We start from the raw sequence: 20,053 nt of genomic DNA on the forward strand, positions 1-20,053 counted from the left end.
GCAACGCGCGCTTGCGCGCATTGAAAATTTAATTCAAACAGAACAAACAGAAAATGTATCATGCGTGGTTTTAAATGCGGATTGGACTTTAAACGTACAAATCGCCATGTTTGTAGGACTTTTGTTGACCAGTTTTTAAAACTCCGCTTCACCAATTCATTTTAAAATCTCATTCTGGTTGTCTTTCTTTTTCAATGTCTTCACAAGTTATATTTTTTGCAAAGGGTGTCCGAGCTTTTTTGTTTCAATCAACGTAACGCCAGGTGAATAGCAGTTCTTCATTCAACAAAGGATTTAACTTCAACGATGGGCAAAACGACGAAGTTTTAACACGCTGCATTTTGTCATGAGATTGTTCGGAAACTAATGATGTTGCAGTATTTTCTTGGGCTTTTACAACTATCTTTCGTTAATAGCATACTAATGGTCGCTAAACCTGTATTTATTTGAATGGACTGATGGAAGATGCGGTTGCAACATTTTGCCTACCTCATCATTGGTGTCTTTCTCTTTACGTCGGGTAAGTCCAGATTAAAAAATAAAAAAATAAACGAAAGTTGTAACATAAAAAAAAACTTTTTGTAGACAACTTGATACATGCCTTCTTGGTTCAACAATTCAATCAAGCATACCAGGTGAACATGCGTTGCACTTACAAAGGTTTCCTTGATTATGGGGGCATATGACAATATCTATTGAGGAAAATAAATATGTAGGGGGCCTATCGTATTGAAACTTTACAAAGGGCACCACATGTTTTATTCCAGGGCACACCAACCCTGAGACGCCAGTTTCCGTTGCACTAGCTGTACTGATGCATGTAACGGAGGAGTCCAACCCGGGATATGGCCTGAAGGGTGTCCTCGCTGTGGCCCGTGGATGCCTATGGCTAAATCGAGGGCCTGTCAAGTGACTCTCAAGACACGTTTTCACGTCACATTTAGACCAAGTCTATAGCTACCATGTTTTCTGGTTATTGACGTGCAAACATGATACCTAGCCTGCTAACTGTAGAATTTAACAACACTGACACTGTATAAGGATAATTAGGACGAGTCTTGGAAACTGAGATTTATATCCAAACGTGAGAAGGAAGAAATCCCGATGAGAAAAATGATTCACTCATCCTCTTCATTAATTCTCAAACAATCTCGATCCTCCAGAAGACGGTCTGCGCATACTGATCAAAATGTCTTTTCAGAACCACCTTAACTCAAAAATGATAAGAGATTAACGTTATTATGGTGTTGTAAACCGCAAACCTCACTATATATTAACCACCAGGCAAAGTTTCAAATCCTACAAATCTCGATTCTGAAAAAACAGGTTTGGATGCTAATAAACACCTTTCCCCGGAGATGTCAGACGCCCTGCAGCTCCTGAGGCCGACAGAACGGATGCGTTTCGGCGCGATGTGCCTGCAGGAGAGGTACTGCACCCACGCCGAACTGCTGGGGTTCGGGTGGGAGGAACAATCCTTGGACACTGCTGTGCTGAACCGATTCTGGCACACATACTCCTGCACGTTTATAGAGAATGTCTACTTGTGTCCAGGTGACTGAGAAATTGGTTTAAAATAATTTCGTCTTACAACATCCCAAAGAACTATAGGGTCCGATTTCATAGCTCTGCTTACTTGCGGCAGAATTATACAATTACGACGCCATGTAAAGCACATGGGTTGTATAAGCACATAATTCCACGGTAAGAAAGCTATCAAGCCTAGCTTTCAAGGAAAACAAACCTGGGCCCAATTTCAGAAAGCCTGTAAGCACCGAAACTTGCTACAAAAAATAGTATTGCTTATAGGTTTACAGTGTTGTGGCTGGTGCCCCGCTCAATGTTTACTTAACAAAGAAAACTGTCACGCAGTATTTTCTGCTTGAAATAAAGTCCAGTTCTATACAGTCCATAAAGTTATCAAAACATTATTGGTTGAAATTATTCACGAATAGCAATGCATCATCATTAATACGGTTACATAAAATGGGTTACAGACAAGGAAAAACCAAGCTACTGAAAGCTTTTTAATGGCCACGCAAATATATTGCACGAGTGTTTTTTTTATTACGAAAATAATGATATAGTGTAAAGTTTGAGTTTTTTTATAGATCGTCCACGGTTTGGTTGTGGTGTTGTGTCATTGAGAAATGCAATTAATTGCGTTCCTCTTTACATATAAGAAGTCCTGAGTATAAATTGTCCCATACGGCATGTAAAGCAGGGGGAAATGCTACTAAGAACATTTAGTTTGTTGTGTACCTTTTCTAAACTGTGTTCTTATCTTAATTTCGATGTAAAAAATACCGTGTTTATTTACTTACTATTTGATCTGATTGACAAACTTTGCTTTGAATTGTGATAATGTAAGGATCGACACTAATGAAATAAATGTTTAATTATGATGTTTAAAGGCAGTGGACACTATTGGTAGTTACTCAAAAAAATTATTGCCATAAAACCTTTCTTGGTGACGAGAATGGGGAGAGATTGATGGTAAAAAAAACATTGTGAGAAACGGCTCCCTCTGAAGTGCCATAGTTTTTGAGAAAGGAGTAATTTTCCACGAATTTGATTTCGAGACCTCAGATTTAGAACTTGAGGTCTCGAAATCAACCATCTAAACGCACACAACTTCGTGTGACAAGGTTTTTTTTCTTTCATTATTATCTCGCAACTTCGATGACCGATTGAGCTCAAATGTTCACAGGTTTGTTATTTTATGCATATGTTGAGATACACCAACTGTGAAACTGCCTTTAACTCAACATTACAATGTCAATTACGGTTTACAGTGGACGGGGGTTGGAGTGCATGGGGTGAGTGGGGAGACTGTCACGTGACCTGTGGGGACGGAACCAAGATGAGACAGCGCATCTGCAATTGGCCCGAACCCCAAAATGGCGGCCATGAGTGCCACGGGCAGACTACTAGCGTCACGAGCTGCACAGTGATTCCGGCATGCCCACAGAATGGTGAGGGAACTGGCACCCAAGAATCATTATAGAACTATAATTGAGTTTCTAGTATTTAATGCAGGGCCCACTTGCTAAGCAAAGATGCTAAGCACGCACAATTTATAGAGCTGCTACTTCTATTATTGAGTACACACAAATATGCTAATCACAAAAAAATTATGCTCACCAAAATAGGTTACAGGACAAAGAACGAAAAAAAAAAAAGAACAAATACCCAGCTGGCCAAGCTTTTCAATACCTTACTGATTACACTCCAAAGTAAAAGTTGTTTCAGCAAGAAAAAGCCATCAAAAACTACAGATGTTGAATACCTTTGATCTTAACTATCTGGCTCATTAGTGACATTATTTTCCGTATAGATTATGAAGCCATCCAATGTTTCAAAATCGAAACTTGGGGTGAGATGGGTAGGTCGAAACAATTTCGGTAAACACAAATTTAAATGTTTTATAATAATTGACTATTCTGAATGCCTATATAAAATGTCATTGTGTGTCTTTATTGTGTGTAGAAACAGAGGGTGAATCTATCGAGGATTCGGTACAGAAGAAAGCATTAAAGCTTATGGAGCCATTCAACACTAACGATGCTGAATTACGAAACACCTGTATGACTGGACGGTGCAGCTATCAACAAGTACTGGAAATGGTCACACCACGGAACCTTGCGGTACATCAACTGTTCACTTGTTTTATGTCCCTGATAAGTTAGTCACAAACAATGTTCTTTCGGTTAACAACTGGGTCCCACGAGACACGAGAAGCGGCACATTAGCTAAGACCCATAGACAGAACCTTGCAGTTCAATAACTGTTCACTTGTTTTATGTCCCCGATAAGTTAGTCACACACAATGTTCTTTCAGTTAACAACTGGGGCCTAGACGAGGCAGCACAACTAGCTAAAGATAAAAATTAACTATGAAAATAGTGACTAATTGTGGGAACAATTATATCACATCTCCCATGGAGGAGTGTTGGCTGTGAAAATAGCCAGTGTGGTAACGACGTTTCGAACAATGTACTCTGCTGGTATTCAGGAGAAAACACCACTTACAATAGCTAGGTTCAAATGCATAAATAAAAGAGTATTCCTTGCTAGATCATTACTTTATGGCTTACCAGTGCAACCTAATTAAAGCATAGAGAAAGGACCACAGAAAAACAACTTTACTAGAACAACATACATAATTTGTTTTTCTGTTACATAATGGCCTTATTGTCATCGTTAGAGATACAACTTCATGTTACCATTGTTACAGAAGAGTTCCAATGTTTCCATAAGGCAGAATTAGTGTGACTTTTGTGAATGTCGGGTTAAATTAAAAATGTTGCAATTTCAGGATACTTACTGGACCAACTTGAACTGCTACAAGCATTTGGAAGGGTGTGCGGGTGAGTAACTTCGTCATGCATCCCTTGAAGGAAAACTCTTGGCTCTAGAGTAAATCTGTTAAAATAATTGGAAAACATGTTTAGTTGTCTCGTGGAGTAGAGAGTATCACTTCCATGCAATGAATTCCTTGTGGTCTACAGTGTTTTTTTGTTAAAGGAAGTGTTTGCGTGTTTGCGGTAGTCGGCCATTTTGAAGCAGAACAAAAAACAACCGATCGTCTGTGCTACGATCACGCTATTTCCTCAACCACCATGTTCAACTGAAAGTAAAACGTATTTCCATTGCCTCATAAAAATTTCTAAGCATTAGGTCTACAAAACAAAAACACTAATTTAAGAAAAGAACCGTAGGTTTCAGTTCGGAACCATTCCAATTCAATTAGAGATTACCATAACATCGTGCTACTGCAAACCTAATACTCAAAAATTAAAAGGAATAAAGTTTGCCGGAAAAAAACAGAAACAAATCAAACTTGATTTTTAACACCAATTTTCCTCCGACACCCTACTAATAATAGTGGAGGGCGGTTGGTCTGAGTGGAATCCGTGGAGCAGTTGCTCGTCCCAGTGCGGTAGCGGAAAGGCGTACCGATCACGACGGTGTAACAACCCACAGCCACGCCACGGCGGGCACCACTGCAGGGGACCCGAGTACGAGGAGGGTGCATGCGTTGATGATACGTGTGCGCTGGCAGGTGAGTCGGAAAAGGACTTACTGTTGGTTATTTGAAACGTTCGATTGTTTGAATCCTATCTATAAATGAAGACGTATACATTAAAACTAACCTTTGGAAATTTCATTTCAAAAGGTGGGTAGAGTTTTTGAGATTTCGCCGAAAATCTGGAGTGAATAATTATGTCTTTATTTTGCATAGGCACATCAATTCAAAAAGATTCTCAAAATGCTTTTTTTTATATTTTGGTCACAGTTGGAATTTTCCTGACTCCGTGGTCGACATGGACAGCGTGTTCTACCAGCTGCAATGACGGGTTGAAAACGTCGAGTAGACGGTGTCACGGCGGCGACGCGTGCGACGTTGGTAATGGACACGAAGCCTCGATACTGACTCGAGAGACACCCTGCAACTCTGGTCTTTGCCCAGGTATGAACTCGTAAAACACCTTGGTTCTTCGAATCAGTTTTATCCGGGGAAAAAAAGTTGGGTGTGATTTAGAATGTCTACATAATATCTGGTATGTGTCCAGGAATAAACTCGTAAACACTTGTTTCTTCGATTCAGTTTTATCCATTTATAAAAAGGGTTGTGTGACTACCGGTACATGAAATAATGAATATGAAGTAGGCCTAACATATCAAAAAAACAAAAAACAAGTTTCCCTATCCACACTAGTGGTGTACCTGTACGTACTCTACACCATTGACGTAGAGAGGGTAGGGGCAGGACGGCCCAGTGTCCTTCAATTGCAGAACGGCCTAACTCGAAAATTTTGGTCAACTAGATAATGTTGGTAAATTGAGGCCTTTTTTCCATTTCAAAGTTTCAAATGTTTCAGTATGTATGGATGTGAATATAACATGTCTAATATCATCCTCTGTTACACTTTCATCCCGTTTTTATGCCAAAGCAGCTGATCTATGTACTGGCTTTTCTCGAAATGTCATTTTCGAGTTTGGCTGTTTTGGCATGGGAGGGCCCAGGAGCCCTTTTCCCGCTCAGAACTCTTGTCCCCTCTTTTGCCTCTAATGAGATTGAACAAAAATGCACAATTGAATGGGTCGATAGCTTTTTGCCCAAAAAACTTTGTTTAAAAACTGACTTTTTTGACTTACTTGGTATAGAGCATGGAGGCTGGAGTATGTGGAGTGAATGGACGGTATGTACGGGGATGTGCAGCAAGGGACGTCAGGTGAGAGAGAGGACGTGTAACAACCCTCGTCCCCAGGGGAAAGGGAATGACTGCCCCGGAGAGTCGGCCATGTTGAAGAAATGCACCCATTCCGCACCGTTCTGCGAGGGACTGCCAAAAAGAAAGCAACGTATGTTTTATAATATGTTTCTTTGAATTAAAACCACCTACCGATTTTCACGGTTTATTTGTAATACTTCTGTTTTACTGATATAACAGAACAAAATGAGTATACACATTTTGTCAGAAATTTCACGAAGAGACAAAATACACGAAAAACAATTTAAAAAAAACCTTATTAATTTGAACCTTTTCGTGGTTTCGGTTTAGTTGAACGGTATCTTATGATTTACAAAGTTACGGGTCTTAAAATTCAAAAAATAGTTAATGGCCTGACGTTTCGACCCTAGCAGAGTCTTTCTCGAAGGCTAAAAAATTGTATCATTTCTTAAAATTGTATCATTTCTTAATTGTGCTAAGTTGACGAACGACAAAAAAAACCAAAGAACCTGGAATTTCGTTTTCACGAAGAGCAAAAAATCGGTTTTTTTTCGGCGACCACCCGTTGTTGAAGATACGGCTGGCACATGAAAGTGCCAATCATAAAAGCTTTATGACATTGCGCCCTGGGCTCGATTTCGCAAAGCAACACTTAATTCATTGTAAGACAAATTGTCAGTATTTCTATTGTGACAATCACATTTAAATTATATAAGCAACAATACGATTGATTTGCAGTGATCAATCTTATCTCTTTGTGAAATCAGCCCCTGATTGCAGGTTACACACTTGCATTAAGATCGATTCTAACGAGAACAACACAATCAACGTTGCACTGACATTATTTCAATTGCATTTGGCTATTAACATGTTGTTTTTGTTTTATTAAAGTTCACGAAGCGTGGTCCCAGTGGTCTGACTGTAGCTCCCTCTGCGACGGAGGGATGCGAATTCGACATCGAACTTGTCCGGAGCAGAAGCACGCATGCTCGGGGGAGTTGTACGGCCTGGAGGTCTGCAACGATGACATTCCGTGTCCGGGTACAAAAAATATATAATTTAAAACACACACACACACACACCCCAAGATCAAAAGACCACAAGAAACAAACAAACTAAACAAACAAAAACAAAACAACGTAAAAATAATGAGTCATCGCTTTCAATTGTTTTTAACCAACAATAGGAGAGAACCTCAATTTATAACAAAAGACAAAAAGTAGAGTTCGGTTTAAATTCTTGAAAATCGACAACAGCAAAATATAATGACATGAACATTATTTTTCAGAAATTGTACAAACGATCATGATGTATTTCTTGAAACAGTCAATGGAAAAATGGCTGTTATAAAACCATGAAAATATCTGTCTTATTTTGACTCCGATAGCCAACGGTGGATGGAGTGAGTGGTCACAGTGGTCAGTGTGTACTGTAACGTGTGGGGACGGGGAGATTCATAGGTTTCGACTTTGCAATAACCCCAGGCCAGAGTTCGGAGGCAGCAGCTGTGAGGGCGAGTCAGACGAGAAGAAAAGCTGCATCGTCCAAGAGTGTCCAGGTAGCCAATAAATTGGACCCTCTTAATCACTGTCAAAACAAAGCCACTCCATAAATTTGTTTAGCATTAACACTGCTCATGGGCAAAATGAGGGAACATCGCGCCTTTTGTGTATATGCCTACATTTCTAACTCCATGGTTTGAGCGTATTGTGCATAATACTCGGGGGGGGGGGGGGGGTGCCCAACAGTCCATTTACTCGAAAGCATAATTTTAATGATCAAATTTCTTGTGAACGGCCATTAATAAGAGGACATGTTCCACCATCCTCTATGGTTCCACAATATTAACAATATGTTTATATTAATCTTTATTAGTGTAACAAGTACCACAGACCACCAATGCCCCATTACGTTCCCTTGTATATCAATGATACGGTTTGTAATCGAGCGAAACAGATAAGTTACATAAATACATCGTACGTTAGCCTTCCTTCAATGTAAATGGTGTCGTAAACTTTAATCTGCTTCTTAGCAAAACAAAACGACACCAAATAAAACAATTGGAAACCAGCTTTCAATGTTTAAGGGTTTCCTTAATTAAAACACTAATTATTGTATTGTGTTGTTATCTCCCCATTATCACAAAGCTAACACCCCTACTTGGGAATCTTGGAGCCCATGGTCTCAGTGCTCAGCAACCTGCGGCGGGGGATTCAATGAACGGGCGCGGGTGTGTCTGCCTGGTAGAGTCACGGTGGGTGAAAGCAATCGAATGTTGAAGCCACCAAGCTCAAACTGTGTGGGGGAAAACACGCAGATGAACGTGTGCAATTTCTTGCCTTGCCCAGGTGGGGACATTAATATTTTTTCTGAGATTTTAAATTTGTACTACGGAGCTCTGGAAGTGCCATCTAACTAATATTGAGATCCTGAGACAGTTTACTGCAGGATGGTTCAATTCAATTGAAACTCACATTATTTTATTTCAATACTTCATGAACGTTTCCTAACATTAGAAGTAACACAACTTTAAGCACACATTAATTAACTACGGAGGCACTAGTAGAAGCTGAGGCTTGTGGCGAGGTGCCTAATGGACAGAACAAACAAAGGCCAAGAACAGAGAAAAATATACCTGCCGGCCACTGTGGCATATGTGAAAATTCTGGCCTGCTGCAGTAAATTATTTCATGCTCACTTTCAACAGCTTTGTTTTTTGTTGAGATTGTTGGTCTGGTCTTTCTTGTTTTCAGTGAATGGCAACTGGGCGAGTTGGGGAGATTGGGGCAGCTGCAGCAAGACGTGTGGTGAGGGTGTGCTGAAGCGAGATCGGACGTGTACCGATCCAGCCCCTGCAGGAACAGGCGAGGTATGTGGTGGCTACGGCACGGAAATGCTGCTCTGCTACACACAACCATGTCCAGGTATTCCATTTTTTGTTCTCTCTTTTTTTAATACTACCAATGATAATGATACTGGAAACGAGGAATGAGATTTGCTGGTAGGAGCAAAGAGTCTCCATCAAAACTCATTCATTTGGGAACCAAAACAAGGGCCATAGACCAAAATTGATCTAAGATGTTTTTACGAAAGACAACCGGACTGCAGTGGACTGGAGACAGTAGAGCTATGGGCAGCAATGCGGGACATATAGAGGGCAAAATGTAGGCCTACATTTCTATATAAATTAGGCCTACTGATAAATCTTCGTATTGAATCATTTTCCAAAAAGAGTATGGAATCTACGTCATATTGAATTGAATTAAATCTACAATGAGCTCACTATACGAATAATGACAACATTAGGATCGGTCTTAAAGACAAAACAAAAATAGAGCTGAAGACGAGCAGTGGAGTCAAGGGGGAAAGCTAAGTTACTTAAAGAGCGAGTCTGGCTCTTTTGAGCGAGGCTTTAAAATCTCTCCCTCCACTTTCCCCTCATTTTAGCCACTGATGAGATCGTCCGTACATTCGACGGCTCTTCGTTCATGATGTACCGTCGTGCATCCAAACCCACCAAACACCTCCTACTGTACATACAGTTCAAGCCGAGTACACTGAGCGGTGTGCTGGCGTTACGTAACGAGGAAGGCTCCGATCAGACCGTGTCCGTGGGGTTGGCGGACGGCCACGTCAAGATGTATGCTAAGGTCGGTGAAGCGGAGAGCGAGGTTGTCAGCGAAAAACAAGTAGTAAGTTAGACTGAAACCCTGTCTTTATCCGCAAAGATAAAGACAGGTACGTACAAACCAGCGATGTCATTATATACAATGATTTCATTGGATAAACGTTCACTGACGTTAGCCTTCCATACATATATATGTGTTTTGATTGGTCCGAAGTGATGTCAGCTGTTCGGTGGCCACGATCCGTACATGATCGTCAACATATTGACGTGGGCTCGAGGCCGGTATCTGGCGTAATTCACGAGCCTCGTAGTGTGACAAGAAGTTCAAGCTGTAGTATTAGGTTTACAATGTAAACTTGATGGTAAGTTAGCACCATTACTGTATTTGTGTGCGTGCTGCTTTGTGGAAAAGTCATGCAGTAAGGATTGCTCAGAAACACTATACTTCTTCATGCATGAACGACGAGCAGGTAGAATTTCATTTTGATATTTGGATGATTTTTGACACAGGTCCTTGATGAATGGAACCGCATCGAAGCCACCATTAGTGGCGGGAACACACATCTAAGATTGAATGACGGCATCCCGACCTTCAGTAACTTCACCATTGCACTACCGAAACACTTAGACTGGGACCTGCCCATGTACATCGGCGGTGCGTTGCCTCAACTCTTCCCGAAACCTGCTCCCGAGTATGTAGGTAAGACTTGGCTTTTATTTATCTTTGGACTTTTCAACCATTGTCAATCCACTGCAGGGATGAAGGCTTCAGCATGATGTCTCCAAATGTCTATGTTTGTTGATACTGCTTGACTAAATCCCCAGTATTGATGCAGCTCGTCTTTCCATCTTTTTATGTGGTGCCATTAAGTGTCGTTTGTTCTCCACACGTTCCGTCCATAAACAGGGCTCGATTTCACAAAGCAATTAAATCAATCGTATGTGCGGCACCTAAATGTAACCCGAGCCCTAAATGGAGCCTGACTTAAATGTAGCCTTGTCAGTATTACCATAGTGATTTGTTATGTGACATTACACTTTACTTAACAACTACAATTTATTTGCAGTTGAGATCAAAGCTCTTTGTTAAATCGTCCCCAGTATAGTTGCTTAGCTCAAAATGGTTGTATACTCTTCAGCGTTTGTGTCCGCCCAGCTCAATGTGCTCTTCCCTTTTTTCACTGCTCCGACATTTCTCTCTGCATGTTAAGGTTTCAGGGGCTCGATCTCCGCACTGCGTGTGAACTACAACATGTACACTCTTCACGAAGTTAACGCAGAGTGGACTGGAATCGGTCTGCCCTATGTGTCTTTTAACGTTGGCTTTGGGCAGGCAGGTAAGACCGTAAAATATAGCGAGGTTTAGCTGCACGTAACGCGAGCAAAATGTGAACGTTAACGTCAATAATTGTGTGGTTTCTGGGTGACGTCACCACTTTGGGCTTATTGCATGCATACGCATGACGTCTGCGCGCACGTACGTACCTGACGTGAAAAATGGTAACCTCACGTATGCTAAAAACGGGAGATTTTAACGACACATTTTTCTGACGTTCGCGTTCACGTTCACACGGAACGTGCAGCTAAACCTCCCTATAGAGATAGTACACCGTACGCAAGCGGCAACGTATTGCCCACAATCCCTCTCAATATTTGTAGAGATATCAACATTTTGTTAAAATATAATACATTTGTTTGTTTCACCGACTAGATAAAAAATAGGGCTATACCAAAAGTACCAATGAAGGATGACTAGAACGTAATCAAATACTGTTTAGGTTTCTTTTGTTCCTTTTGTGAATTTACGCGTAATGCCTTTTCAATGCACTTCAACGCGTTGATTGATGAACTCAATTTTCCTTTAATAAAGAACCGATACTACAATATCATAATTTTGCGATGACACCTGAGGTGACTCTCAAATACATTTTACACAGAATAAGTATTATATAGACGTTGTTGTTGATGGTGGTGTCAATAAACATCATGGACAGGATAACTGGAGATTAATGCATATGATGTAATACTGTCATTATTCATCCAGACATCAACTCCCAAGTACCCGTCTTCACCGGGCAGGAGTTTACCTCCCTGCCGTGCAACGCGTCGACAGACGGCAAGCTATCCATCAAAGTCATCCTCAAACCGTTGGCTCCAGACGGTCTTATCCTGTACCATCCAGGCAAGGTTCCTGAATCGTTCGTCGCACTAGTTATGCTGGATGGGCACGTTACACTGTACTTGAATCTTGGGTTCAAGACCATGTCCGCAAAGAGTGCCGAAGTAGATGTAAGTTCGGGGTGTTTTGAGATGTATTGTTAATAATTATACACTTTCATAAAACAGCTAACGCCTAATAATATCACATGTCTGGACGTCCACCTTGATGTAAGGGCTGTCGACTCAACCCATCTGTCACCTCTGCAGCCGATTCACAATACGCTAGGATTAATGCTATCTCCAGTATAGGACGACGAGTAACTCGTCCTAAACTTATAATGGGTTCAATGTCTCCTAACTTCTATTACGGAAATTAACTTGTCCTAAGTCCTACGACTAATACTAAAGTTAGGAAGAGTTTGGTCAAATCGACGACAGGGGCAAGACTGCCACCTATATCTCCTTGGGCTGAAACAGGGTTCTATATAGGCATGGGTTTCACCCACTATAGGGATCTGGGCCAAATTTCATAGAGCTGCTTAAGCACAAAATTTTGCTTAAGCAAAAAAGTCCTTGCTTAGTAAAATCAGATTACCGGCCAAGACTCCACTAAATTGTTATGCTAAGTGAACAACAGCTAATTACCAGTCACAATCAATGTATATGGCATAACATTTTGACCAGTAACATGTGTAAAATAAGCGAGCTGTTTTCGTGCTTAAGCAAAAATTTTTGCTTAAGCAGCTCTATGAAATTGGCCCCTGGGTGGTGGGGAATGAGTGGGCATTCCTTCCCAACTTCAACAACAATAATACGAGATCAAATTTGAAAATATTGAAATCAAGACGTGTGTTCTTAATTTCTAGTTTCTTAAACCATTACTCATTTTACAAATTGACATGCACGGTTGAACACATCCGTCATTTACCAAATAAATATCTTTCCTCCGATCAGCTCTCGAATTGGGTCATAGTTCAACTGACTATCCTGGGCGGGAACGCAGAGATGAGGATCAACGGTGGCCCGGCCATCCAAGTAACCGTCGAGGGGAGAAACTTCGTGTCTTCGGACAGAGTGGACGTTGGGAGCGTTCCGGCACCGGACGTCACCGCGGTGTCCATGTCGATGGACGTGTACACGGGTTACGTCGGTGCACTCTACGAGGTGACGATCAACGATAATGATTACTTGCTGCGGGATGCTGCTCTCAGCAGGCACGACGTGTATGTCGACTCGGAGTCCACAACTCTTGCAGGTAAGACTTTTCCCCAATACCGAGGGGCGATGTTTGTTTGTTTGTTTGTTTGTTTGTTTGTTTGTTTGTTTGTTTGTTTGTTTGTTTGTTTGTTTGTTTGTTTGTTTGTTTGTTTGTTTGTTTGTTTGTTTGTTTGTTAGTTTGTTTGTTTGTTTGCTTGTTTGTTTGTTTGTTTGTTCGTTTGTTTGTTTGTTTGTTTGTTTGTTTGTTTTTGTGGGTTTTTTTAACAAGGATACCAGCCAAACTACTGTGTTTAGATGCACTGTCTGTGACTGGTTTCCTGGTCATCTGCTGAGCAGAAATTTGTTTAGAATTGTCTGCATCATGCAGCGTACGAAATTTATCCACAACAAGTGTTTTATGTTTTTATATACAGCACACTACCGCGAAGTTAGAAAACCACGTCACGAAATCGTTGCACTCCAGTGCAACTACGCCAACGTCTACACCGAGAAACCGACCATCACGTGGATAATGGGCGATAAAATGATTGAATCCGACCACAACTTCAAAGTTTTCGAGGTAGGAAAGTTGATAATAACACGATCTCTTCCAATGAGTTATGTAACAGTCGTTAGATTGAGTTAAATTAAGTTTATTTTGGTCATTTTGCAAAGAAATATGTAATGGCCTGACGTGTCTACCCTAGCTGGGTCTTTCTCCAAGGCTAAAATATTTTGCATACAAATTAAACCAATGTGAGAATACTGAACTTTGTCAGTTACCAAACACATGTCCAGTGCCTTGAATTCTTACTGACATTATTTTACAGAGTATGTTTCAGCCCTACATGTCCTCGTTGCTTCTGCACGCCTTAGACACGGATAACGAGGGATTGTATGCGTGTGTGGTCGGGTACCGAGGAAAGGCCATTCTGACCCACGCATTTGGGGTTTCTGTATTCGAACCACACCGTAAGTAAACATTCTTGCTAATGCTCGTGGCCCAGGGGGTTGATCTCCACAAACTCTTCATAACTTTACAGGAGTAGTCATAGACAATGCTTAGAGCTAGGCCCAGGAGTACTGGTCCTATGAAAAACTCTAGTCTTATCTCTTTGTAAAATCCGACCCAGGGGTCGATTTCACAAAGGGTTGGGACTCGACCTAGATATAACAAACTTAAGACTATAATATCCTAAGTTAGTACGAGTAACTCGTCCTAACTCGAGATAAGAGCAGTCATAACACTCCGTAGAGATCCACCCCAGGTATACGTTTTGATGGTTTTCGTAGATACGAAATGCCAAATATTGTCAAACAATAATACAAACAGATCGACGTTTTTTAAAGTATTAAAAAAAAGGAGCCCATAATAGTATTTTAAACTTTTGTACTACTCTGCATTTTTAAAGATACTGGAACCTTAAACATAAAATGGGTGTCACTATTCTGATTCTAGAAATGAACCTCAATATGAGAGAGTAATAGACCTTTTACACCATTTTTAAGTTTTTTTTTATAGTGACTTGTATTTGTTCATAATTTTCAACACACAGAAATATACATAGTTTTGTAAATTTATGCATGACTCCCACATGTGAATTGTGCTCAGGGGGCTGGAGAAAATTGATGGGGGAGTGTAACTTGATGGATTTGCTCCATCAAGAAACTCGATTTCCACAAATTATAGCCAAAGTTTGACAAGTAACCTTCCACAACTGGTCTGGTTTTTTTTTTAGGTATGAGTTTTGATATGCAGTCGGCCCTCGGTTATGCCGTCATGGCATATGCAGGACTCATCTGTAGTTTCGTCATCAGTGTCTTTTTCCTGTCATGCTTCAAATGTCTCAGACTAAGGTAAAACGGTTGTTAGTAATGACTTTTAGAAACAAGTTACAAAAACGACAAAGGCTATTTTCGAATCCGCGGCTTCGGTTTTTGGATTCGGCTTCAGGCTCCGTCCTCTCGTGTGGTGAAGCCCTGAGCACGGTACGCAAAGCACGCGCAATTGTCACTAATAACCGCGGGGCCAAGCTAGCCTGAACCGAATCTGGAGTCGAAGCAGTGGTTTCGAAAAGAGCCAAAATTCGTACATTGCTCATAAGTCCAGCTCAAAAGACACGTCCAAGTGTGCACGAAAGAAATGGTGTTGTGGTACGAGAGTACACAATATTATTAGTAGTATTTTTGACCGCGTGAGGGCGGGCTAGTATGGACCAAAATACGAAACAAGTCAAACAAAAATTGTCTGATGGTGGATATTGTTATTATTTGAGTATCTAGTAGAAACGATCACCTCGGCAAATTGTACACCGCTTGAATAAATGGCATCGCGCCCACCGAAGCCCGCCGAGCAAGTTTTTGAGTTCGGTGGTTTTGATTTGTCATTGAGTTACGTATCTTGTTTATCTATATTCCACCTCTGCACCCCACTCAACATCCCCTCGGCCTGCATACAAAGTTAAACATTTTAAAATCTGCTTCACACACAGATTTTTCTTCTTTGATTTGATGTACGAGTCCATCATTTACTACCTTGGCTTGGACTCGTGGGCGTGTATGAGGGAGGGAAACGTGTTCGACCATCACACCCTCATGACGGTCGACGCCACCTATCACAAGAACTTCTCGGCTCGGGAAGAGAAGATTAAATTCGACCAAGCACTGGCAGAGGAGAAGAAGAACAAGAAACAGCTGGAGGCAACTACAACCAGTCAAACATTGGCGCCAAAACTCAGTCGAAATGGAGTCTCGCAGGATGCGGAAAAGAATATGGATACAGCAGACGATACTGGGATTCAAAATGGCGGGAAAGACGCAGAATCAAACAAGGTTTCAAAAGTTTACATCATGGCACAACGTGATGAAGGTTCGGGCACATCAAATGCTCCAAAGCAATATGACAGTGCGGGAAAAAGACCGTCATCCAGAAGTCAAAGTAATGACATCATTGTCGAGGTAGAAGGCCAGAACCTGACCCGGCGTCCAAGCGAGTCTCTGAGTGACAAGGAACTCAATCTAAGACGCCTGTCTCACGAGATCGTTTCGGGTAGGCCAGAGTCTTCTACATCGGGGTCCTCCCTCGGGAGGGCGGGCTCCGCACCACCGGCAGACGAGAACTCTCCGGGACCCTTGATACTTCTAGAGGAGGAGGATGACAACCATGTCCGGGAAGAACAGAAGGAAGAGCCGATTTATGTCAACATTGACGCCATCCGGGAGAGACAACGACTGAGCAAGGCTTCCACAAGCAGTTTGAGGGTCTCGAAGGGGGAGTCCTCGGAGTCATTCGACACTGATCATCCGCCGGGGTTAGACTCACCCAACACCCGGGAGAGACTTCAGAAAGAAGAGCCGGTAGAAGTTGACATGGATGCTGTCCGTGAAAATTGGCAACGGAGTATGATGTCGATACACGGAGCCAGCCCCCGGGCGTCCACCGAACACAAAGAGGGTTTGGTCTATGCAAGCAGAGGGGCCGACGGTGCTGACTGGGAACCAGTCCATGACGTCGTCAAAGACGACAACCCAAGTGGAAGGAGCTCAGGCCTGAGGAGCTCCGATGGCTCTTTGTCACCAAAGGATGGGGACGAAGCCAGCTCATCAGACAATAGTACAGGAGAAGATGCCAACAAGAACGCATCAGTTAATGACGATGGTAGTGAATGAGAAACGTAAATTAAACTTTATGTTATTACAACTGAAAACTCCAACATGGTACAACGAGGAAAGTAAATGACAGAGTCAACATTTACAATGTAAATTATTACTGTTTGTAAAACCTTGATTTCGAAAGTTAAAGGCAAAGTTTACCTTTGGTTTTTTTAACCGCTCAAATATTTGGATCCTATTATGTACAGTATACTAACCTATGAAAAATATTCTATTAATTTAAAGGTGGTAGCGTTTTTTAAAATTATATTGCAGAACATCTGGAGTGGTTTATGTCCATGAAGATAGTCCTTAATTGGAGTACACAATCTGAGAAACGTTTGATAATGTTTCTGATTTTGAAATGAATTTGAATCTCTCTCTCTCTATCTCTAAAACCACATTCATTTGAAGGGAACTGTTTCTCAATATGTTAATCATTATCAACATCTGCAATGCTTCTTACCAGTGATTTTTTTATGATCATTATTTTTTTGAAGTAACCACCAAAGAATGCCCCCCCTTCAAGTTAACAAACAAATGTTCGCGTATCTCGTTTACATTAAACTCCTCACATGGTACATAGGAATATTATTTGAACAATGTATACAAATGAACAGTTTTATATGTATGTTTGTTATAACTTTTGTTTTGTCTCAATTAGTGTAAAAGGAGATCCCCTTCACTTTTTAGTTGTAATGGATCTCGATAATCAGTTTTTGGGCACGTGAGTTATTAATTTTCTACACAGTTTGATTTTTGTTCTTGTTTAAAATTAAAATCAAATTAAAAAAATACATCACAGAGTGTTGTTGCAGTTATTGTCACTTTCTGTCAATCATTTCAAATCAAATTTCAAATCAAATTAAGTGTGCAGCAATTATCTGTATCGTGCTTAATAAGAGCAAACACAACAAATATATAAATAAAAAACGTTATTTCGTACGTTATCAGACTAAGAAACACTATAGTTTATACCATGGTCATTTTAATAGCCAAATATGTTGCATTTATGTCAGGGATAATTTGAAGTTTAACCACGATGCCATTTCATCCCAATACTTGAGGTACAAAAACGAAGGACCCCACTTTAGAAAAGAAAAAATATATATTATGCAAAGGGAATGTGTTTTATAGTTTTAGTAAAACGTGTACAATGTACAGATTGAAATATTCTCATAAACTCGGACTCTAATGCCCGAGTCACACTGCAGCGACAACGAAAACGATGTACGATCACGACTCAAAGAGAACACCTTCCATTGGTTGACTTGCTCCACACAGAAAACGCACACGCTTATTCAACCAATAGAATGTGTTCTCGTTGCAACGTGATCGTCATCGTTTTCATTATCGCTGCAGTTTGACTCGGCCTTAACTAGGAATATTTCTCCCTAGCAAATCGTCGAGAACAGAGATGCCCGCCCGATGTCACATTACATGTGTGTCCCTCGTACAGTAAACAAGAGGGCTGGATGAAGATGAGTCAGAAGAGGGCGCTACCAGACGTACTTTTTTCAATTCGACGTATGGGGGGGGGGGGGGGGGGGGGGCGCACGACACAATATTATTTAGAACACCCCATAGCAGCCAGTTAAATGTAAATTATTCAAAAATAATCAACAAATAGGTAAAATCACTGAGCCTTTTTTAACAAATCAAATGTGTTTTCAGATAACCGAACTTCAGATTTCTTTTCAATTGTTGGGACTGCCAGCCGTTTGGAATGTTTTGATAATTACCTCGGAAACAAAACCACCCAGCAACAGTAAGGTTCTTTTCCTAAAACCTACTTGCTGTCAGTTTTAATGAGGCACACCTCAAAATAATTTCAATTTGGAAACAACATCCGCACCAAAAAGCCCCTTTCACACGAGAGCAATTTAGCAAGGGTCCCTTGCTAAATTGTAACATGGTTGTAAGATTAATTTACAAATAGCACCTCGTGTGAAAGGACAATACTGATGAGCCGCATAGCCGTACTTTGGACGGCATCAGACGCGTACTCCAGCCCAGTTCATCTATCCCAATGACCATCAACAAGTTGAAGCATACAGAAGATGCTTTTCATCGGGGCTGCTTAATTATACCCCCTGTACTGAGAATCCCATCCATGTGGGATTGTTCAAAAGAAATGACACTCATCCTACGTCACAGTGGCGTACTTTGACCTAACACGGCCATTGACAACACAATGGTACAACCAAGGAGCAATAAACTAGATTTATTGATCCATGGTTATTGAAACAAGTTAAGTTGTCTATAGTTTTTTAACCAGATGTTAAACTGAATTTACATTCAGGGCCCAATGTCATAGAGAGCGGCTTAAAAAACCCAGAGCACAACTTAAATGTGGTTTTAAAGACATGTCAGTTGACACTATTGGTAATTGTCAAAGACTAGTCTTCTCACTTAGTGTATCTCAACATATGCATCACATAACAAACCTGTGAAAATTTGAGCCCAATTGGTCGTCGAAATTGCGAGATAGCGGTTATTTCCCAGCAACAGCCACGCACAGCCCCCCCCCCCGAAGATTGAGGTTCCCACAAGAGGTCACTATTTCGAGACAACTCTTTAAAAAGTCTGCTTAAAATGTTATATGTTTTGACAAACACAGTCCATTGATAATTGTTTTGTTATAAAAGGTCATTTAGTAATCCTCAATTCATTTATTGTGGTGGTATAGAGTCTAGAGAACAGATCCACAAACAAAACGAGATCAAGTGGGACTGACGGGGTGAACACCCCCCCCCCCCCCGGCAATGAGTCCAAATGATCCTTGCAAAAAATGACAAGTTTAATCAAAATCACAAATCTCTGATCCAAAAGTGACCCACCCCCTTTTTAATTCACACAAAAAAAGTAGTTCACGGCCCGACGTTGCGACCTTAGCAAAGACTTTCAAATTCTCGAAGGCTAACAAAATGAGTACAACACAACAAACATGAACCTTTCGTCAATTTACCCCTGTGATAAACTTTGATGACGACCTAATTCAATTCCCAGTACTATCATGCCACAAGCCAGCCTCCCCTCCCCCTCCCCATATGAAGGTGAACAAAACATGTAACCTGTCAATCAGCCGAATGGCTTTTTGTAATCCATTGTAAACATTTGTTGTTGTGGTATTGCAACGAGAGATGACACACATAGATAATGCTCAATGCGAATAATG

The 20,053-nt window shown here is 41.0% G+C and overlaps 1 protein-coding gene across 1 annotated transcript; it reads left to right on the forward strand.

Annotated features, from left to right (window-relative positions):
- The first annotated feature begins 58 nt into the window (after positions 1-58).
- On the forward strand, positions 59-17,672 carry LOC139944448 (uncharacterized). Its single transcript, XM_071941467.1, has 21 exons — positions 59-520; positions 1,327-1,554; positions 2,796-2,975; positions 3,490-3,647; positions 4,319-4,370; positions 4,889-5,065; positions 5,300-5,473; positions 6,172-6,369; positions 7,131-7,280; positions 7,627-7,797; positions 8,387-8,587; positions 8,993-9,163; positions 9,687-9,931; positions 10,378-10,567; positions 11,079-11,204; positions 11,912-12,156; positions 12,982-13,282; positions 13,659-13,804; positions 14,055-14,196; positions 14,964-15,081; positions 15,717-17,672. The coding sequence occupies exons 1-21, from the start codon at positions 466-468 to the stop codon at positions 16,891-16,893; spliced, it is 4,605 nt and encodes a 1,534-aa protein (XP_071797568.1). The 5' UTR covers positions 59-465; the 3' UTR covers positions 16,894-17,672.
- Positions 17,673-20,053: the final 2,381 nt, after the last annotated feature.

The sequence above is a fragment of the Asterias amurensis genome, chromosome 11, assembly GCF_032118995.1.
Source record: "Asterias amurensis chromosome 11, ASM3211899v1".
NCBI classification, from domain to species: Eukaryota; Metazoa; Echinodermata; class Asteroidea; order Forcipulatida; family Asteriidae; genus Asterias; species Asterias amurensis.